General features: G+C 47.3%; 1 protein-coding gene across 1 annotated transcript in view; it reads left to right on the top strand.

The window, feature by feature from the left end:
* MNAT1 (MNAT1 component of CDK activating kinase) overlaps positions 1 to 22,983 on the top strand; it is a 137,757-nt gene that overhangs the window by 54,208 nt on the left and 60,566 nt on the right. The window contains exon 6 of the mRNA XM_080992273.1: positions 5,968 to 6,093. Within this exon, the coding sequence (XP_080848399.1) occupies positions 5,968 to 6,093 (126 nt within the window). The remainder of the gene's footprint in view (positions 1 to 5,967; positions 6,094 to 22,983) is intronic.

Below are 22,983 nucleotides of genomic sequence, written 5' to 3' on the forward strand. Positions count from 1 at the left end.
ACGAGGAATCACGAGTGGCTTTCGTGATTGGGCATCTTGAAAAGGGGGCGAGAGACTGGGTTAGACCCCTGATGGCAGCGAATAGTGACGTCCTAAAGGACACGATGAAGTTCTTTCGCGCCATGGATCTGATGTTTTCCAGCGATATTGAACAGGGAGTGGTCCGCAGACAGTTAATGGCTTGCAAACAGGGGAGCCGATCTGTCCGTGAGTACTGGACTGAGTTCACCATGTTGATCCATAAATTGGGGTGGGATCTATCGGCGGAACCCATTCAAATGCTCTTTGAAGAAGGGCTTTCTTCGGCTGTGAAAGACGAACTTTCCCGGGCGCCCAGGGCGGAGTCTATGGACCAGCTGACCAAATCAGCGCTGACCATAGGAGCGCGCCAGGAGGCGAGAGCATTGGAGAGGCGGGAAGGGAAGGGGGAACGTTGGAAGGAGTTCCGCATTCCAGACATTCCAGAGCCAACTTTCCCGCCGGCAGAGCCGATGGAAATCGGAACAGCGCGCGCGCGCGCAGTTTCAAAGCCCAGTGAGGGGGGAAAGAAGGAGGGAAAAGGCGCCCGGAAATGCTATCTCTGCCAACAGCCAGGTCACTTTGCCAGAGTCTGCCCCCAGAGGAAGGAATGGCAAGGGATGGTAGGAGCTGTGGAGGGAAGAGAGGAAGAAATACCGAAGCAAGTAAAAGCCAACGCCTGGCTGCCACCGTCGGGGCACAGCAGCCAGGCCAAAGAGCAGTGAAAGTGCCCACGCCAGAACCTCCTAAACCCGCCCTAGTGATAGAAGTGGCGCTAGAGCTGCCAAACGGACACCCTCTAAAGATAAAGGCGCTGTTGGACTCAGGCAGCTCCTGCAATTTCATGAGCAAAGAGTTTGCAGCTGAACACCAGATACAGACGATCCCTTTAAGCAACCCCCTGCAGGTGACCACGATCGATGGCAGGGAGCTGTTGGGAGGAGAAGTCAGCTTGCAGACCGTCCCAATGATAATGAAGGTGGCAAGGCACACCGAACTGATAGCGTTTAATGTGGCCACCTTGGGAGGAGCTCCCATTATATTGGGGATGAGCTGGCTAGCGTTACATGATCCGCTGGTGGGCTGGCATCAGAGAGTGGTTTCTTTTGGTTCAGCACATTGCTTAGAACACTGCAAAGAGGGAAAGGGTTTGGCAGGGGCCCAAGCCACCCTAGCAGGGACTGAAGTAACGGAGAACGTGAAGGTACCACGACAATACGCAGATCTCCGCGACGTCTTCAGCGAAAGGGAAGCTGACCAACTACCCCCGCATAGACCCTTTGACTGTCAAATCAATTTACTCCCTGGGGCACAGCTCCCTGTAGGCAAGCTGTACGCCATGTCAGACAGAGAGATGCAGGAGCTAAGAGAGTTCATTGACAAGAACCTGAAGAGAGGGTTCATCAGAGAGTCCAGGGCGGTGGGGGGCAGCCCAGTGTTTTTTGTGGATAAAAAAAACACGAACAAGCCGAGGCTTGTGTGTGACTTCAGGGCCTTAAATGCAGTGTCAGAACCAGTGGCTTTCCCTATGCCCAGGATTGACGACATTTTGACAAGGGTCAGGAAGGGAAAGATTTTTACTAAACTGGACCTAAGGGGGGCGTACAACCTGATACGAATAAGGAAGGGGGATGAATGGAAAACCACCATGTTCACCCCTTTGGGGGCATTTGAATATTTAGTTATGCCCTTCGGCCTACAAGGAGGCTCCGCGTGCTTTCAATCGTTTATGAACCACGTCCTGGGGCCTTTGCTTTACAAGAATTGTGTGGCCTTCTTAGACGACGTGTTGGTGTATTCTGAGAATGAGGAGCAGCATGTGAGAGACGTCAGAGAAGTGTTGAGCAGGCTGCAAGCCAACCAGCTGTGGGTGAAACTGGAGAAGTGTCAGTTTCATACCAAGGAGGTGGAATTCCTGGGGTATCGCCTGTCAGACAAGGGATTGGCCATGGATCCCGGCAAGGTCCAGGCGGTGCTGGAATGGAAAACACCCAAAACAAGGAAGGATGTGCAGAGGTTCCTAGGATTTGGGAACTTCTATCGTAAGTTCATCCGAAACTTTGCCCACCTGACGGCGCCCATTACGGACTGTCTCAGCAGTAAGAAGAAGTTCGTTTGGACTGAGGAGGCGGAGCGAGCATTTGAGGAACTAAAAAGGGCCTTCGCCTCGGAACAACAACTCCTGCATGTGGATTTACAAAAACCGATGAGAGTGGAAACTGACGCATCAGACCGGGCTGTGGGGGCGGTGCTTCTGCAGCCTGGGAAGGAGGAGTCAGAGTGGAGACCGTGTGCCTTTTTTTCGCGAAAGCTGAACAAATCCGAGAGGAACTACACGGTGTATGACCGAGAACTACTAGCCATTCATGAGGCGTTCCGGAGATGGAGGCACCTGCTAATTGGCGCACAACATAAGGTGCAAGTGTGCACTGACCACAAGAACCTAGAGTATTGGAGGACGGCACGAGTGCTCAACCAACGGCAAGTGAGATGGGCCCAGGAGTTCTCCAAATTTAACTTTGAGATTTGTTACGTGCCAGGCCCAGAGAACATTAGGGCGGACGCTCTCTCACGCAAACCTGAATATTTGGAGGGGGAGGGAGCACCCGAAGAGAGACATGTCATTCCAGAGGACCGCTGGGTGTGTGGGGCGGCATTGGTGGGACAAAGAGAACTGGTAGAGGAAACAGAGAATGATGAATACGCCCAGAATAAGCTCAGAGGTCTTAGGGGTGAGGGAGAGGAACCAGGGGGTTTCGAGGAAAGAAATGGAGCTTTGTATTACAAAGGGGCACTGTATATCCCTGAAGGAGACTTAAGGGGGAGGGTACTCAAGCAGTTGCACGACAGCCCCACGGCGGGGCATTTTGGACAACACAAAACCATGTGGTTGGTCACCAGGGAATTTTGGTGGCCTAAGGTGAGGGAAGATGTACGGGAGTATGTAAGAGGGTGTGAGCAATGCCAGCGAGCCAAAGGGGAGAGGCGGGCACCGGCGGGGCTATTAGAACCCTTACCAACCCCAGAACGACCTTGGGAGGCAGTGTCGATAGATTTTATGACTGATCTGCCGAAGTCCAAGGGGAAAACAGCCATCATGGTGGTGGTAGACCTACTAACAAAGATGTGCCACTTTGTAGCCTGCTCGCATGCAGTCACGGCGGAAGAGACAGCGAAGTTATTTGTAGAACACATTTTTAGGTTGCACGGGGTGCCATTGAGGGTGGTCTCAGACCGAGGAAAACAATTTACTTCCAGGTTCTGGAGGAAGCTCATGAGCTTACTGCAGGTGGAGGTCAACTTTTCGACTGCCCGGCACCCTGAAACCAACGGGCAGGCGGAAAGAGCAAACGGGGTCCTCCAGCAATACCTGAGGTGTTATGTCAATGACAGAGAGAATGACTGGGTAGAAAAGTTGGCGCTGGCGGAATTTGCCTACAACAATGCCGAGAATGTGTCCACAGGGATGAGCCCCTTCTTGGCTAATTATGGGTGTCATCCCAGGGCTTTCCCAGGGGGAGAAGGGGAGAGATGGAGCGTCCCGGCAGCCGAGCATTTTGTAGAAGAAATGGAAGCAATCCATCGTCAGCTCCAACTCAACTTAGAAAGGGCGAAGGAAGAATACAAGAGGCAGGCAGACAAGAACCGAAGGGAAGGTGAAACCATAAGGGTGGGAGATAGGGTGTGGCTGTCAACCCAAGGGTTGCCGTTCAAAGGAGGTTGTAAGAAATTAAGACCCAGGAGATTGGGTCCCTTTGAGGTCATTCAACAGGTCAACCCAGTGGCTTTCAGGCTCCGGTTACCCAACCACATGAAACTGCACCCAGTATTTCACAGGTCGTTACTGTCACCGTATGAGGGGGGACGAGAAGGGATGGCCACTCGGGGACCGGTCATAGAAGAAAGGGAATGCAGCAGCCATGTGGCAGAAATCCTCGACGCCAGGTGGAAGGGGGATCAGGTGGAGTATTTGGTAGCGTGGGAAGGAGAACCGGAGTCAGAAAACACTTGGGTAATGGCAGAAGATATCAATGACGAGGTATTGATAGAAACGTTCCATCAAAGGTTCCCAAGGAAACCTCAGCCTGTGGAGAGGTTCCGGAGGGAATACTTTGGGACCACCGATGAGGAGGAGGAGTTGGAAGGATTCTCGGACTCGGAAGGGGAAGGGGAGATGGACTCTGAGGAGGAGGAGTACTTCGAGACCAGGAACCGCAACAGGTGGAGAGAAGTGTTCGGGACATCGGAAGATGAAGGAAGTTCATTCCGGGGTTTTGCCTCCTCACCGCCCGTAGAGGAGGGGGCGAGAGGGGATGAAGGGGGCCCTGGAGGGGAGGTGGATGTCAGGGAACTGCCATCGGAAGGAAGGGAAGTGAAAGGGCTCACACAGGTTGGGAGAGACTCAGCAGCTGAAGAGGGAACCAGTAGGGGGAGAGGAGCTGAGCTGAGGGAAAGTGAGCTGGAGGGATGGCTCAGAGACACTTCCAGCGAAAACAGTGGGGAGGTTTCAGGACCTCCTGTAGGGACACCCACTCCTCGCCGGAAACTGTCACGCAGAGAGTCCAGAAGACGTGTTTCCGTTAAGGAGCTTTTATGTTGGAAGCGATTCCGAAAGCAACCACTGTCGGAATCTGCCAGCGACTGACGGAGCCATGTTTAAGGGGCTCCGTTACAGACAGAGGTTTGCAAACTTGACCAAACTCTGAGGGACTAGGATTTTACACACAAGCAGCTCATCGTCCCATCACACCAGCCGATGCCTCCATCCTTATTTCAGACTTTGTGATACATTGGTATATTGCGATGTTTCGCTGGTGATATATCATGATGTTGAAAACCAGATATTGCCCAGCCCTACTTCCCACTTGTGTTTTCCTGCAACTGGTGTTCACCAGCAGTCTGCCTCTGATAATGGAGGTGATGATGATGCTAATGATAATAATGATAATTTTATTATTTATACCATCATGACTAGCAGCCATTCCTAACCTTATCCTCCATGGGTTTTTCCTTAAGCCATATCATCACATGCACTGTCCTGCCTTACAGAAGTGTAGCGGGCAAATGTGCACTGTGATACTACATAATTCATTTTCTTAACTGCGTATTAGGAGGAGGGAGGAATCTGCCATTTTTGGTCTCAAGCCCGCAGCGGGCATTGCATCTAGTTCCCGTCAAAGCTCGGGAGTCAGTTCAGCCAATAATTTGATTTCTTGTTCCTTGGTATGCAGAGTGTTTGCCCGCATTAACAATCCTTCTGTTGTTTCGCTTGCTCATAAAAATTTAAGTAATTTTAACTTGTTTTTGAGCAACTTTCATTGCTTCGTATGTGCACGCACGCCCATTTTCTTTTAAAATAGGAAAGGTTTTGACTGGCCTCCCTAAAAAGAAATCACTAAAGGAGAAAATAAATATGCTGTTGGTTGCGTGTACAATAGCGCCATTGTGCAAAGGGGGAGTGAGGATCACCTCCAAACGGCCTCAGGTGAAATCTAATGGAGAACCAATTTGAAACTGGATGGAGTTCATTGGTCGAAAGAATGCGTCTTAGATAAACATCTGATCCAAGTTAGATGACTTTCTGTGCTGCTTGTTTTTGTGATTAAGTTCTAATTATTATTACTTAAAAAAACATTTTTTAATACATAATGGCTGCATTTGGCCTTCTGAAATAAGGAGCTTGTTATATTGTCATTTAATGTGGAATCTATAAAAATGGCTGTTTGCAAGTCCCTCTGATTTATGAGGCTAACGCAGCTTTTTCTTATTACTGAAAGTGATCGTTTTCTGGTAAACCAGGAGTATTGAGCCGTGTCCTGTTCTCCTGAAAACAGCCTTTTGAGATGCAATTTGTCATTCTAGGAATATACGGCACTAATGGTGAATTGTTTATGCCTTTTAAATATTTTACTCTCTCTTATTTCTCTCTCTCCTTAATTCCATTTACAGGAAAGTTCTCATCTTCCTGCTTCTTTGCTGTTGGCCCAGCACAAAGACAGGTCTACCCAACTCGAAATGCAACTGGAGATTCCCAAACCAGTCAAGCCAGTTGCATTTTCGACTGGCATCAAAATGGTAAGGCCAGACATCTTTGTGCATATGGGGAGGGGGGAGAGATGAGTTTTCTGCATTCTGCATCACAGTCTTTAGCTGTTTCAGTCTTGGTCTTTGAGATCTACATTTGACTTGCATTTAACACCATGCCAGCATCAAACTTTGTGGTAGCACTTAAATAGTGTTGGTATAATGTAAAATTGAAGGCGGTGGTTAAAAAATAAATAAAGGAGGGGGATTATTATTATTTATTATATAAATACCACTCTTATATTATATTATATTATACCACTCTTCATCCGAAGATCACAGGGTGGTTTACAATATAACACCTCCCCCCCCCAATACATTATGTGCTACACTGGTGCATGCAATCTGGTGTGAACCAGATTTCCACGTGGTTATTGTAAACATGTGTGTCGCCTATTTTGAGTGGGCTTGTGATAGTGGAAGTAGGCAGCCCTCTGTTTAGAGTGATCGGCGGGCGGGGGTGTGTGTGTTGAACTAGAATCCCTTCCAACATTTTTTGGGTTTTACCCAACAAAATGGTTCGATTCGCATAAGGGCGTCCCCTCCCTCTCCTCTCAGTGTGTGCTTTCCATGCCCCCCAAACTGTTTTGGGGGTTCCACCCAACCCTCTGGAGCAGATTTGGAGGGGCGGCATGCAGGGATGTGCAGGGAGAGGACGGGAAGTTGCGTTGTTCAAGTAGATATCCTTGTGTTAACCAAACAACTTCATTGGACGCAACCCAATGAGTCTAAGTGGTGTTTGCACAATCCATAGGTACACAAGAACTCCATGATTGTGCAAGCGACTCTGCCATACTTTCTAGTTGCTCAGTAGTTAACAAAGCCACAAGTAGCTTTCGTTTGGGTAATGACTTAATCTTCTGTGCTGCTTAAACACTCCTTGCTCTCTTAATTCAAAATAAAAAATAGGGCCGGTTGCATTCAATTCTGAAATGCTTTTCTTTTTCTTTCCTCCCTCGATGTTAGCCCTCCAAAGCTTTCCTTGCTTGTTTTAACACATTTTTGTTGGTTCCCTGTAGCAAAATGCATTGTATGGAGATAATTACTTAATTCCTCAAATATCCCAGTGCCATTTGGAGCAGTTTTATCTGGAACGTCAATCTTGTAAACGGTGAAGAGGTTCAGCGTGATTTCTGTAAGAACACTTCAGATAATTGGCAGCTAAAGCAAGCTGCAAACTTTTTTACCCTTACAGACAGGTTGGCCAAACTCTTGTGTCAGCATGTGTCCAGCCCATATTTTGGCAAAAGGGATCTTACCCGGGATTCTTGACTTTTCCTGCGGATCTAGCTTCTGCATAGCACTTAGCTTCCCTTGCCTACTGCTCTATACAGATACATATCTGGCATAGAGAGAATTCTCTGCAGCAGGAGTAGGAAAACTCAGGATCGGGGGCCAGATATTGCCCTCGAAACCTTTCTGTCTGGCCCTTGGAACTCTTCCCAGGCCAAACCATGTTTTTAGATCTGCTGTAAGCCGCCCAGAGTGGATGGGGAAACCCAGCTGGATGGGCTAGGTATTAATAATAATAACAGTAACAACAACAACATCCCTCACTGGCCCTCCTTCAATGCCCTAGTGTGTTTGCCGCCCTGGCAAGCGTCCTTGAAATCTAATAATGCTTGGCTGGATGCAGGGGGGGGGGGGCACCAGCTGGGGAACCCCCAAGGGAGGAAGGCTCAGAGCCAAGGGATTGGCGGTGGGACAGCAACAATAATTTTATTATTTATACCCCACCCATCTGGCTGGGGCGACTTTGAACACGTATAGAAACACAACTAAACACCAGACATTAAAAACTTATCAAACATAAAAAAACCTGCTGTGAGCAGTTCCCATCCCAGAACCAGAAGAGGTATAAAAAAGGGGGAGCAAAAACAGTCAAGGCATCAGAGTCTCACATTGCTTAGGAAGGACCCAGGGAGGAGGAGATTTAGGGAGCTGTGGGAAGGCGAGGACCTCATTGGTTGCTGTGCTCACTAGGCCAGAGCTGTTTTGTTTCTTTGAATAAAGAGTTAATGTCGGTGACACCTTGTGAGTTATTGCAGACCTGCACTCGGCACCCGCCCTGACATTGGGTTGAGGCTACACAGGGATGTGTGAGCGTTTGTAGAAACTCGACTTATATTCAAGCATAAACTTACATCTAGTACTTGGCCCACTTTTGCCTCTGGCCCTGCCTTCTACTGTCATGTGGTCCTTGGAAGGTCGATCTAAAAAATGGCATCTGCTGAGAAATGGATAGCAATAACCATGGAGGAGCAGCTTCTTCTATTTCTTCTTCTTCTTCTTCTTCTTCTTCTTCTTCTTCTTCTTCTTCTTCCTCTCTCTTCTCTCTTCTCTCTTCTCTCTTCCTTTTCTTTCTATCAGAAGATATTACAGGGCCTAGATATCCCACTTATCTTCCAGCTCTCTCTGACGTGCGAGCTGTTTCCAGGAGAGAGGTATGGAACTACTGATTTCAAAATATTAATTTCCCCCTGCCTTTCGGCAAAACAGCTTTCCAGGCAGCTAACAACAGAAATTAAAGCTCTAAATTTAAAACAAATGTGGCAATAAAAATGTCTCAAACAGCAGCGAGAGGAGGCCAGCAATAAAACCATCAGCAACAAGTCAGCAGTGAAATGATAAAGCTGCCCTGAAATATTATCCACAAAAACATCACCTGGCACCTAAAAGCTAATAAAGGAAAGGTGTCGGGGAGAGCATTCCACAATCCGGGCACCACGACTGATACAGCACTGTCCCTAGTCACTTCTCAACTGTCCTCTGTAGATGGGGACCCCCGGAGAAGGCTTCTGAAGGAAGTTCATATGGGAGATGATGGCCCTTCAATAATCCTGGCATTGATGGGCTACCCTAGTAGATTTGCTCATGGTTCGATTGGGTGAGGAGGCCACATTCAGAAAGCTTCCCATTCAGCAAAATGCAGCATGCAGTGGTAGTGGAAGAGCTCGCAGCTTGTTGCAAGAGAGCCTGAAAACCTTTCTTTCAGGATCTTAAATGCTAGCCAAACCCCCTGCAATATGCAATCTGTTGGATATGGAACAGGACAGAGTTCTGTCAACTGCATCATCTTAGCAGCATTGTTCGCCGAGTCGCTGGTGGTTTTTGGTTCAGGGAGGCTCATGGTCCCAGCATTTGCAAATTCAAAATCTAGGGCCAGCCTTGTTTTCCTCTGTTGACACAAGTACTGTGGGTGCAGGGATGCTCTGGAATGTTTTTTAGGCAAAGGGCTGCAGGGCCAGACACACAGTCACTCACATACACAGGCCAATGCACAAAACTAACCAGAGGCACACATTTTTAATTCTTAGTAACTCCACTTAATTCTCACCTTCCTTTTCCCCCCTATGTCCCCACCACAAAACATTTGGAAAAAGCTTTCCAGGAGCCCTTTACCTGTCCTCGCTGTGCAAAAGGCAAATGCTCAACCTTAAAAATGCATCATGAAAATTTCATGCATGCAGCTGAAAAATGCACGGGCACTTTCTCGATATTTTGCAAGGAGCATCTGTGTGCTGGCACAATTCCCTCAGCTGCTCTATCTTCTTGTAGAAGAAGAAGCTTCAGTTGCACACTTCACAGTGGTTGGGGATGAAGGGAGGTTTGTTTCAACAACACCTGGAAGGCCGCCATGTTGGCTATCCTTGTAGAAAGTACAGAACTATGCGTACCATTGGGGTGATCGGGTATAGAAGAACATCTTAACGTCCCTGTGGAGAGAAACAATTGCAGAGTAGAGGTGGGGTTCATGCCTTCATCATGTATGCTTCCATGAGGTATCTGGTTTTGACTGGCCATTGTGGGAAGCAGGATGGTAGACCAGACAGAGCTTTTGATCTGAACTAGCAGGGCTCTTCTTGCGTTCTTATTATCAGTCTCTTTCAAATTAGTTCAGTTTTGAAAGGTTCAGTCCACCGTCTTGATTCAAAATGGTGCCCAACTGTATCTGAATATAGATGAAAACCTGCTCCTCGATCTCAGGAACTGCCATGCAACATTTGGTTGTGGAATCTTAAGAGCTGTCCAAATGCAGAGCAAACAACTTTCCGAAAAATATAGGGCCGGATTCAACCAAGTTGTTGAGCTAGCAGAAGCTGGGGCAATGGGACTCTCCCCTCCCTTCTGGAAAGAGTTTGTAGATTTCTGTTGTGGACTGGAATGTCTCAGGCCAGACACAAAGCCTTGTTGTTGTTGTTGATGATGATGATATAACAAAGACCTTTCAGCCACATTAGAAAATTAAAACTTTCTTAGCGAAGAAAAGGTTCAAGTAGGAACATGTTTAGCTACATTTGAGAGGTTTGGGCTATTTCCTCCTTTTCCCTCTTCTTTTTTTGTTATTTGAAGTGTAAGCCAGACAGAGTGTGTTGAAAAGCAGCCTGTCATTCGATCAGTTTTTCTTTTTTTAAATGAGCGCTAACCTGCCAACTAGTGCATAAGATATGTTAATTAGCCGGGGGATTACTATGTAATTGCCGATCTTTCAGAGTGTTCAAGCATTCAGCTCAATTAGCTTGGATTTAGTTTTTAGTTTAGTTTTTTTTTTAAATCGTAAGTGACTAATAAGTCATTTTATTGGTCATCATCCTGCCCATTTCCGCCTCCAGCCAGAGGCCCAGCATCCACACAGCCTCACCTGATTTGCATGCAGTAGCCTGAGACTGAGCTGAAGGTTGTCGGCATATTGATGACAGCAAGTTCCAAACTCCCGGTTGACCCCACCAAAAGTGGAGCCCACAAATGCTCTGCAGATTGGGCACAGCTGGCTTCCAGGGGCTCTGATGCCCCTTATGAGGGACTGGTTTTCATCAAGTAGTTTGTCGTACAGAATAGCCCAGCTAGGGAGCAAGCCCGGGATGTAATGGTGGTGGAGAAGTAAGCATTCTTTGGCACTGCTACCTGGGAGGCAAATTATGATCCTGTGCTTGTTCATTGATCCACTGGATTCAAGGACTCACTGTATAGCTCAGTTGGTTAGAATGTGCTGCTGATAATGCAGAGGTTGCAGGTTCAATCCCCATGTGGGAGAGCTGTATTGGAGGTGCTTGGACTAGATGATCCTCAGGATCTCTGCCAACTCTACAGCTCTGTGATTGTCACTACAGTTCTTTTGCCACCTGCACTTGAAATTTCATTACACAGAACTCACTAGGAAACTCAAGAGCCTCCCATAGAGACTTGGTGTGAATATTGAAGTCCCCCAACACAACTGTTTGGGGGCGGTCCAGTAGCAGGGCAGCTATTGCCATTGGGCATCAAGGTGAGCAGAACTTCAACAGAATACACCGCAGCCTTCCAGTTTGTGCTGGTGTTGCACCAAATACATAGCTGTCAGCTTACAGATTTGAAAATAAGGGACCAGCAGCCTCGAAAATAAGGGATCAGCAGCCAAAATAAGGGATTTTCCCAGCATAGGTATGTTCAACTTCTGAGCCCCTCCGAGTCAAAGGCAGAAAGCCCAGCCAGCAGCCAAACGAAGCCTCAAGCGGTGGTTCCCACAGCGCAGCAACCCGGCAAAGGGGATGCAGCAAGGAAAACCACCGTCACCTCTCCGCTGGGAAGCGCTGAGCAAAGGTGAGTCCCCAGGCAGTGCGGCCGATTTGATCGGCACAAGGCATGCAAGCTCCACCCCCCAGTCGTTCTTAGACTCATTGGGTGAGCAGTGCAGCCAAGCAACACAGTTGGAACCTCCCTCCTCCCTGGCCGGCAGGGAGAGAGAGGGGCTGCTTCCTTTGAAACCCGGGAAATTTAAGGGACATCATCAATAAGGGACAGCAGTGGGACATGGCGCTGGGATAACGGAGTTTCCCGCCAAATAAGGGACGGTTGACAGCTATGCAAGTACTTGCACAACTGTCAGGCGTCAGGGAATCTGATCCCTGCCACAGCAGGCTGCCAGGGATAGATAAACAAGAAAAGCTCTTACCAAAGTCTTTTATTCAGTATTCACAGAGAGAGGCTTAGAAAGGCAGCCTCTTGGACTAATGGCGTTTCTCAGAGTAATCTCCACCCCACTTCCCTTCCCGTAGCTGCTTAGGGCCACTTGTCTCTTAACCCTTTGCTCTCCTACTTTAAATGCTCGCCAGGTTCTGGGTGGGGGGGTCTGGAATGCTTTCTAGTGATAATGTGTCAGCCAGCTGCTCTGGCTCTTCTCCCCCCCCCCCCATTATTTCCCAGCTTTGCCCCTCATCTATCTCTGAGTATTCACCATTCCTTCTCAGTCCAGTCCCTGACATCAACTGGACCACCCAAGTCATCCACCAAGGTTTCAGTAGCTTATGGCAGGGGTCAGCAACCTTTTTTAGCCATAGGCCGGTTCACCGTTCCTCAGAACATCTGGTGGGCCAGACTATATTTTTTGGGGGGAAATGAATGAATTCCTATGTCCCACAAATAACCCAGAGATGCATCCCCCCCCCCAAAAAATAAAATATTCATTTTATAACACAAATAAAAAACACAAACAGAAAAGACAAACAATACAAACAAATTATTGTCATATCCTTATTTTTCTAAACATTGTTAAATGGGCTTCCCTAAGTCCCCCCTATCTGATTTTCATTTTACTTCGTCTTTAGCAGTTTACATATATCATAATTTCTAACCATCTTTTTTTTAAATCACACTTAAAATAACTTCACATTTTATCACTTACAAATAATACTGTTTTAAAATACCCTATCTTCTACTTCTAACCCTACAGCCTATATCCACTTCCAAAGCTATTCTAAGGTTTAAATATTAACATATTTTTTCAAATATTCCTTAAACTTCTTCCACCGTCTCTTCTCTCTGGTCTTGGAGTCTCCCGGTCAGTTCGGCAAGTTCCATATAGTCCATCATCTTCATCTGCCGACGCATTTTAAATAAAATGACACATTCTACTCATGTAAAAACACACTGATGCCAATTGAGAAGGTGAATGGGCCGCATCCGGCCCCTGGGCCTTAGGTTGCCTACCCCTGGCTTATGGGATATGCAAACACTCAGGATTCACCAGGGTGTTTCCAGAAAGAGCTTCCCTAGTGCTCTCGGCCCTCTAAGGTAAAGGTAAAGGGACCCCTGATCATTAGGTCCAGTCGCGACCGACTCTGGGGTTGCGGCACTCATCTTGCTTTATTGGCCGAGGGAGCCAGCGTACAGCTTCCGGGTCATGTGGCCAGTATGACTAAGCCACTTCTGGTGAACCAGAGCAGCGCACGGAAACGTCGTTTACCTTCCCGCCGCTTACCTATTTATCTACTTGCACTTGACGTGCTTTTGAACTGCTAGGTTGGCAGGAGCAGGGACCAAGCAATGGGAGCTCACCCCGTCGCAGGGATTTGAACCGCCGACCTTCTGATCGGCAAGTCCTAGGCTCTGTGGTTTAACCCACATCGCCACCCACGTCCTGCTCTCAGCCCTCTACACCCCCCCAAAAAGAAAAGAAACGTTTTGTTGTAGCCACAGACTAGGTTGCAATGTATGCTTTGTTGCAGGCTGTATATGGTATCCACGATACTTTAGGTCCCTCTGCTGGCAAGGTTATAATGGGGGGTATCATCATCCCCTGAGACTCTCGTGTGCCCCCTCCACAAGAGGTCCGGAGGATGGCAACATGAGAATGGACCTCTTCTGTGGTGGCTCCCCATTTGTGGAATGCTCTCCCCAGGGAAGCTCGCTTGGCACCATCATTATATACAGTTGCAATCGTAATTATTCAACACCCCTTGCAAATCAGGTTTGTTATCAAAATGTACAGACTGTCAGCTGTTTGCAATGAACAAATCAAACAAATGCAATTGAAATAGCTCAACACAATGGATGCTTCAAGTGGTTTCAGCCGAAAATTGCAACCTAGGTGCCAGTCAAAAACTTTCCTCTGTCACCGGGCCATTGGTCTTTAACTAGCTGTGGCTTTTTAGATGTGGGCGGGATGTTTTTAATGTACTTCTTTTTCCAGTTGGTTTTAATGTGGGTTTTTTTATCTGTCAGTTTTTTGGTTTTTTTTTTGTAATTCGCTATGGATTCCGCTGGGCAAGATAAGCAAATGTAAGTCATCATCATCATCAGGATCAGGGCAGGGCCTTATCAACAGTGGCACCATGGCTGTGGAACATCCTCCCTGGGGGATGTTTGTTCCGTCCACCCTCTGCTGATCTTTAGATGCTGGGAAAAAGCATTGCTTTGGTATGGTGCCCCTGTTCCCTGCAGTTTTCTGTTGCTTTCATTTCTCTGTGCCTGTCTTCTTTTTGTTTATTATTATTTTCTAATATTTCCAACATGTTGTTGACCACCTTGTATATCTTTAGAGGCCAGAAGACAGGGCGCCAGTATATCCATTAGTAAGTAAATACTCATCAGTGGACTCCCAGGGTTTTTAGTGCTGATTTTTTTGCTGTCTCTTCCTGTGTTGTTCGCCTAAGCTGTGCAAGAACGACCAGTACTGAAAGATGGAAGGTGTCTCATAGAACTAGCCAAAAAATAGCTGGCGGGGAATAGATACTCTTTGTTTTTCCCTCCTCTTTCCGCTGTTGTTTGCTTTGGAAAGATCACGTTTTAAGCACATGGAAGTACTTCACACTTTGGATAAATGCTGACTTCCTACATGCTTTCTGACGGAACAGCACATCATCCGTGCAATGCAAGCACATTTAATAGATTATCTCAATATAACTTCTCATTTCTGCTGTCTGGGTTTTTTGTTTTTTTTTTAAAGACGAAGTCTATTGCATTCCTTCTTTTGTTAACCATGGGTTTTTTTTGACCATGTGCTGAATAAATCACGGAGGGCCGAGAAACGAAATAAAACCTTGCACTATATAAATATAATGGAAAGATGCATTTTGAGTGGTAACTTTTACTGCTCTAGAATGTTGGTAATAAACTTTTAATATTCAAAGTGAAATGGCTGAGAAAAGAAACTTGGATGAAGTTTTAATGGCTGGCAAATGTTGGTGGCCGTGAGATCAGATCCCACTGCTTTTAAGCATGTCTTTATTTAAATATATAAAAACGGCGCTTTCCTAGAAAACGTAGCAAGGCAGTGTTCGGCATAGAAAACAATAGCCTTACAAAAATAGCATCAGTGAAGACTTTAATAAACCGATTGGAAAAAAAGAATTCTAGTTGCGAAGGCCTGCCTGAACAGTGCAGTTTTCAAAAGATGCCTGAGAGAAAGCAGGGATGTCTCCCTCTGGTCTTCTACTGGCAAGGAGTTCCACGGGTCTTGAAAACAGCCTGCTATTGACTTCAATAGAACCGATTGGTTTCAAACCTCATTCCGTCACAGGGGCATTTTCCAGGATAGCTACAGCTGGTGAGGAAGGGGCCAACCTGTAAGAACATTGGCAACTTTGGCAAGGAGCGCCATTTGCTTGCAGCTCAGCTTAAACAGTATTTTGTGTGATTTGTTGCAGGTTTTTTTGTATTTCTTAAAAACAAGTCATGCAGCTGGGAGAAGGGCTGCAGCTCTTTGGTAGAGTGTCTGCTTTTCATTGGGAGCATCTGCTTTGAACGTAGGCGCTCGCAGATTCAGTCCCCAGGAACCTTTGGGTAGGACTGGGAAGGGCTCCTGGTACGAAACTCTGGAGGACCGCTCCCAGTCAGCGTGAACAGCATTGAGTTAGATGCACTAAGGGGCTGTAGCCTCCTCTGTTCCCCTTGAAGTGTAAGTCGCAAGGTCTTACAGGCATGTGGCTGCTGTATGCTCTAAAATATCGTATTTTTCGCTCTATAGGACACACTTTTTCCCCTCCAAAAATTAAGGGGAAATGTGTGTGCGTCCTATAGAGCGAATGCAGGATGCGCGGCTAAACCCAAAGCCAGAACAGGGAGATGGAGCGCTGCACAGTGCTCCATCTCACTGTTCTAGCTTGGGATTAGCTGCGCAAAGCCTCCGCACGGCAGCGGGGTGAAGGCACCCCGCTGCCCTGCGGAGGCTATAAAGGCCGTCCCCGAAGCCAGAACAGCGAGACGGAGTGCTGCGGAGCGCTCCGTCTCGCTGTTCTAGCCTGGGGATGGCTGCGCAAAGCCTCCGCAGGGCAGCGGGGTGCCTTCACCCCACTGCTCTGCAGAGGCTTCAAAGGCTGCGCTCCGGGGGCTTCAGGCAGCTATCCACAAGCCTTCCGAGCGCAGCAGGAGTTCCCGCTGCGCTCGGAAGGCTTGCAGATAGCCGCCTGAAGCCTGGAGAGCAAGAGGGGTCGGTGCACACCGATCCCTCTTTCTCTCCAGGCTTCGCTTCGCTGGAGAGGCACTGCACATTTTTCCCTCTCTGCGCAGTGCCCCTTCAGCGAAGCAGGAGGAGAAATGGAAGGGGCTCCGTTTCTCCTGCTGCTTCGCTGAAGGGGCGCTGAGCAGAGAGGGGGAGGATTCCCCCCCCCCATTCTCCCCCTCCTATGGTCCGGTGTGTCCTATGGTCTGGTGTGTCCTATACAGCGAAAAATACGGTAGTTTGGAAAGAGACAGTCCTTGAGGTATTGCGGTCCTGAGCCGTTGGCATCCATCTGCCCTGAGAAACAGTGGAGTACACTTCCAGGGGTGAAGTCTAACCACTGCGTTAGCAGCATCAAAGTGACCTCCCTGGGTCACAAGCCAGGGCAGTGTTTACGGAAGTCCTGGGCTGCCCAGACCACAAGACCCCTGGATATGTGTAGGGGGATATGCTTATAATAATAATAATTTTCTTTTAATTATATCCCGCCCTCCCCAGCTGAAGCCGGGCTCAGAGCGGCTAACAACAGTAAACAACAGTAAAAGTAACACAGTTTACATAAAATCACAATCTATTAATTGAAATACATTCTAAAATCAATTCATTCTAAAATCAATTCAGAATCAAATTAATGGCAACCATTGGGCTAGAGTTCTATGAGGATTACAGAAGGAGGGGGTCAGACTGTGCCTTGGCCAAAGGCCTGGTGGAACAGCTCTGTCTTGCAGGCCCTGCAGAAAGATGTCCAGTCCCACAGGGCCCTAGTCTCTTGTGACAAAGCATTTCACCCGATCGGGGCCACAGCCAAAAAAGCCCTGGCTCTGGTTGAGGCCAGCCTAACCTCTCTGTTGCCCGGGACCTCCAAGATGTTTTTGTCTGAAGACCATAGCTTAGCCTTTAACTCCTTAGTTATCCAGCAAGGCAGCAGAGGTTTGGGATAAGAGGTTTTGACCTTTGGACCCGCTGTTGGGTCCAATCCAGTAGAGCCTTTCTTCGCATGCAGAGTAAGTCCTAACACACCAAGGGGTTGAGACCCGTTGGCTACCCTCACCTGGTTTTGCCACCCAGTCGAAGTTGTTTCCTGGGTGTGGCTGCTGACAGCTTCTAGGAGCCCTAGGTGAGAGCTGAGTGCAGGGTGGAGACCAAAGGTGGACAAGCTACCCCAGAAGGAGCATAACATGTCCCCCGCCAGAGGTGCTCTTCCTCCTGTGGGGAACTAAAGAAGAGTGAATTTATTTGGGTGCCCATTGCATGTTTGGGAATTGGCCTTAATCAGGTACAGTACAGTGGTACCTCTGGGCCAGTATATCTGGCCTCGGTTCAGTATACCTGAAGGAGCGTCTCCACCCCCATCGTTCTGCCCGGACACTGAGGTCCAGCGCCAAGGGCCTTCTGGTGGTTCCCTCACTCCGATAAGCCAAGTTACAGGGAACCAGGCAGAGGGCCTTCTCGGTAGTGGCACCTGCGCTGTGGAACACCCTCCCACCAGATGTCAAAGAGAAGAACAACTACCAGACTTTTAGAAGACATCTGAAGGCAGCCCTGTTTAGGGAAGCTTTTAATGTTTGATGCATTATTGTATTTTAATATTTTGTTGGAAGCCGCCCAGAGTGGCTGGGGTATAAATATATCATCATCATCATCATCATCATCATCATCTGGTTGCCACTGCCTCTGGTTGCATATGCTTCGGGTTACAAGCTCCGGTAACCGGTAGCCGCTCCCGGTTGTGAACTTTGCCCCGGGATGCGAGCGGAAATTGTGTGCTGGAGGTGCGTGCGCAGCGGGAGGCACGGTTTCACTAATGGTGCCTCAGGTTATGAGCGGTTTTTGGTTACAAACAGACCTTCGGAACGGATTCTGTTCGTAACCAGAGGTACCACTGTACAAGCGTTGAGTGCCTGCCTTCATGTGTTGTGGTGAAAAGGGTTTTTGCATCAAAGAGACAATGAACTAAAGTGAGGAAGATGTCCTAATGATGGTTTGCATGAAGGGTGTTTGCTCAGGTGCTCAGGGGCGGAGAAGAGATTATTGTTCCCTGCAACCATTGACAGACATCAAACGCTGGCACCCCCGGTTTGCACCCAGGACAGGTTTGGTATGTCCGTGAAGACAAAACTGAGGCAAATTCACTCACCCGATGGTTACTCTTGAAAGAAACATCCCTGTTTGTTTAAAGGGATAAGAATATTCAGCCTTTGAAAGGTTTAATGGCTTATCTTTGTTTTATTGTATCAGCTCTTATTTCCTCTCAGATAATTAACCCAGCTAATCCAATTTCAAAGTATACCATTACAGACCCTTTGCAAATCCTTTACCTGTAAATAAAACTTTTAGTATTTTAATGGGACATGAGAACACTTGCTGTAGTTTGTAACATATTGGGGTGTGTGTGTGTGTGTGTGTGTGTGTTTGAATCTGCAGGAGGTGTGAGTCTGTCTCTGTTTATGATGATGAGGGCTAGAAATATGTGTTTCAACTCTAATGAAGCCCAGCTAAGAGGTGCACCTGTGTTTGTTAATTTCACAGGTAAATAAATGGACAGCTTATTTTCCACGTTATACAGTGGTACCTTGGGTTAAGAACCTAATTCATTCTGGAGGTCCATTCTTAACCTGAAACTGTTCTTAACCTGAAGCACCACTTTAACTAATGGGGTCTTCCGCTGCCACTGCGCCGCCACTGCACGATTTCTGTTCTCATCCTGAAGCAAAGTTCTTAACCAGAGGTAATATTTCTGGGTTAGCGGAGTCTGTAAGCTGAAGTGTATGTAACCTGAAGCGTATGTAACCCGAGGTATCACTGTATACGTTTTATTTCAGCTCGGACATTTAATTCTTCAGGTGGCGGTAGTTCATACAGTCAGCTAAGGTTCACCAGGTAATATCCATGTTTGTATGGAGCCCCTCAGTATCTTAATTCCAGAGTTGCAGGTTCAATCCCCACACGGGGCAAAAGCTTCTTGCATTGCAGAGGGTTGGACTAGATGAACCCCATGGTCCCTTCCAACTCTACAGTTCTATGAACATTTCACTGTCAGTTCCCCTCCATTTCACCATCAGCCAATTTCTTTGGCTAAGTTGACAGTCAAAATGGCCGCCCTCCAGTATGGGGCCACCCCAGTGTCCCCCCATTGCCTTGCCCCTGCTTCACATCATTGGCTGCTTAGAGGGATTGATCCACAGGAAGGGCTAGACGTGGAAGATGCAGAGTAAAAATAAAGGAAAAAGCCACCTCCTGTCTTGTGCTTTTGTTTTACTAATGAATAGCGATGACCAGTCCGTAAAAATGGGAGGCGAGGGGGTGGGGTGGATTTTGAGACTTCATTTAACAACTAGATGCTAGGTGTGGGTGATGGTGGTTGCTAAGTGCAGGATCCTTTCTGTTCCGAAGTGGAAAAATAAATAGAAGTGGATTTGAAGTGGCGGGTTGGAGACAAGGACAGCACACACACTATATTTCTAAAGCACACCATGGCCTCTGAATAATCATGGCAGCTGTAGTTTATCCCACACAGGGCTACAGTTCCCAGACTTTGGGGGAAGTAATGTGCTTTAAATGTGCTTTAAATGCCCCAACTCCAATTTGCAGAGATTTTTCAGTTTTCAGCTAGAATTCAATCTTGTCGAGAGGGCCATGAATTCACTATCCCTGCACTAGGAGAAAAGTATTTCCCCCAGATGGCTCCGTGTGTGTGTGTGTGTGTGTGTGTGTGTGTGTGCGCAGCTGGGAATGTCCCAATTCCTTATTTTTCAGTTCTATTGGTGCGTTCATGAATTTTCAATTGCCTGTGACAGCCAATGTTGAGGCTGGAAGGGGAGAGAGGGAGAGAGAGGTCAGATAAGGGAATGTCACCTGAATCAACATATTTCAGTTTTGGCAAAGGAGAGTGATTTTTCTGATAAGCTAGTTTGAACCTGAAGTCCCCAGATGAAAATATCAACCCGGTTGCATTAGCTCCTTTCTGTTTCCTTTCCCTTCTCTTTTCAACAAAGAGATGTTTTGATGGCTGATCGCTTAGAGCTCTGGAGTTAATGTAAAGGATGTAGATGTTTCTGTGATTAAGTTTGATGTAGTTTAGCATGCATGAGCTATGTCCCCCGCCAGCCCAACTCCTTCATCTCCTCTCCTTCTGGGTTTGACTTACACGCATTGCTGGCTCATGCAGTTATGCCTTACTGTAAGTTAATCACCTTTGTAAAAAAGAAGAAGTTAGATTTGTAAAATAAATTTAAAAAGTTTTTAAAAGGTGGTTAGATTGGTCTCAACTAGGGCCAGGGTCTTTTCAGTACTGGCCCCGACTTGGTGGAACGCTCTGTCACAAGAGACTAGGGCCCTGCGGGACTTGACATCTTTCCTCAGGGCCTACAAGACAGAGCTGTTCCGCCTGGCCTTTGGTTTGGACTCAGTCTGACCCTTATGTTTCCCTCCCCTTATGGTCTTGATCTATTGGCTACTTTTAAAATGAGGCTGCATTTTAAATTGCATTTTAACCTGTATTTTAAATTGGTCCCCCCCATTATGTTTTTACTGTGATTTTATTGGTGTTAGCCGCCCTGAGCCCGTCTCTGGCCGGGGAGGGCGGGGTATAAATAAAATTTATTATTATTATTATTATTATTATTATTATTATTATGATTTCAGTTTTTTGTTTTAAAAAAGACATTCAGATAGAATGGTAAAATATATTTTTCTTGGCACGTGCATGGTCCTGGATTTGGGGCCATTAACTTTTGATGGGTTCATCTCTGCCCAGCCTTGAGTCCCAGTTTTCGTGCACCATTTTTGGCAGTAGGTCTGAGTAGCACACACAGCAGATCTGACGAAGGAAGCTGGTCCCCCTAGTGATAAGCTCAGGCAACAGCATCCTGTGGGTGGTTGTGGTCACACGGACACCTTTGGCCTTGGAGGACAAATGTCAGTATCGACATACCACTTCCGTGGGATTTCTGGATTGACGCTTCGAGTGCAAGGGGAGAGACGATACATATTTAGTTTCCGTTCCGTAGAATTCTGCGAAGCCCTACATTCTGAAACCAAGGATGTCAGACGCTGTTGATACCCTGCAATAGGAGATGCCTCGTGAAAACTGAGTAGCTTGCTCATGGCCATCGCCTCGAATGGTGGGAAAGAAACCCTCTTGTTGTAATGCATTAATTTAGCTGGCAGAATAATTTAGTCATGCTGTCGCTGTGCAGGAACATATGTTTCGTATGCCTTACTGCTTTACCGGCAAGAGACATGCAGCTGTGCATGTGAGTCCTCAGCTTACTTTACATGCAGTTTCTGTAAGGCTTAGTGCTTGAGTACTGTTCATGTCATTGGCAATTTATAATGGGAGGCTTCAGAATACGTCTTTCTCGTTCCCGCTAGAGTTTCAGATTTAAAATTCCAGTGCCCAAGGCTGTCAGATGCGGGGAGGGGAACGTTTCCCATGAAAATAGCTGCAGTCCGAACCCTACTAAGCTAGGGCTTACTTCTGAGTAAACCTAGTTAGGCTCGTGCTGTTAATGATCCCTGAGCGCTCATGTTTAATCACATTAAAGTGCATCGTTTTAGGGGAATCCGATGCTGTTTGAGCATGGAAATATACTTCAGATAAACAGCTGAATGGTTTGCTGAATCCCCTGAGTCCAGTTACAGGAAATACTAATTTATTAATAAAAGGCCCTTCCAATACTTGCAGGCACCGTCTCGTGTGATCTCTCTGCATCCATAATGACATTAAATCCTGGCATTTGAAACACAGCAGCAAAAGATCTTTCATAAATCACCAAAGATCCTGTGGATTTAGCCATTGGAAACACTAAAAGGGATTAACCGTTTGTACGCATTTTGGAGTCCCTAACTCAGGTATAAAATAAATACGGAAAACTCTTTCTTCTCATCTATACCACTGCATAACTGGTACGGTCTCATCTGATAAAAAAAAAAAGAGTCGGTTTTGCAGTGCTTCAGACCTCACTTCTCTGTGATGGTTTGACGGTTCCGCTGAAAAGGTGTAGCGGTGAAATAAAACAGCGCACGTCCACAAAATGTTGGGAATCTAAATGACTCCACTGTGGCACAGGTTGTCATTGAACAAACACAATACTAGACAGGAGTGGGGAGCCTCAGGTCCAGGCGCCAAATGTGGCCCCTTGGAGCCTCTATCTGGCCCTCAGGACTCTCCTTACTCAGTACGCCCCTCTCCGCAGGCCATGCCCATTGTGGGCCCTCCATGAATGTCCTTGCATGGCTTAAATGTCTCCTTGAACTCTGCTAATGCCTTTTGCTTGCATGGATGGAGGCTAAGGACACGGGTGTGTGAATCTCTGTAGAAAGCAGACGCGGGTGGCGCTGTGGGTTAAACCACAGAGCCTAGGACTTGCTGATCAGAAGGTTGGCGGTTTGAATCCCCACGACGGGGTGAGCTCCCGTTGCTCGGTCCCTGCTCCTGCCAACCAAGCAGTTCGAAAGCACGTCAAAGTGCAAGTAGATAAATAGGTACCACTCCGGCGGGAAGGTAAACGGTGTTTCCGTGCGCTGCTCTGGTTTGCCAGAAGCGGCTTACTCCTGCTGGCCACATAACCCGGAAGCTGTACGCCGGCTCTCTTGGCCAATAAAGTGAGATGAGCACCGCAACCTCAGAGTCGGTCATGACTGGACCTAATGGTCAGGGGTCCCTTTACCCTTTACCTTTA

The sequence above is a fragment of the Podarcis pityusensis genome (assembly GCF_964106645.2).
Source record: "Podarcis pityusensis genome assembly, chromosome: 1".
In the NCBI taxonomy this organism is placed as follows: Eukaryota; Metazoa; Chordata; class Lepidosauria; order Squamata; family Lacertidae; genus Podarcis; species Podarcis pityusensis.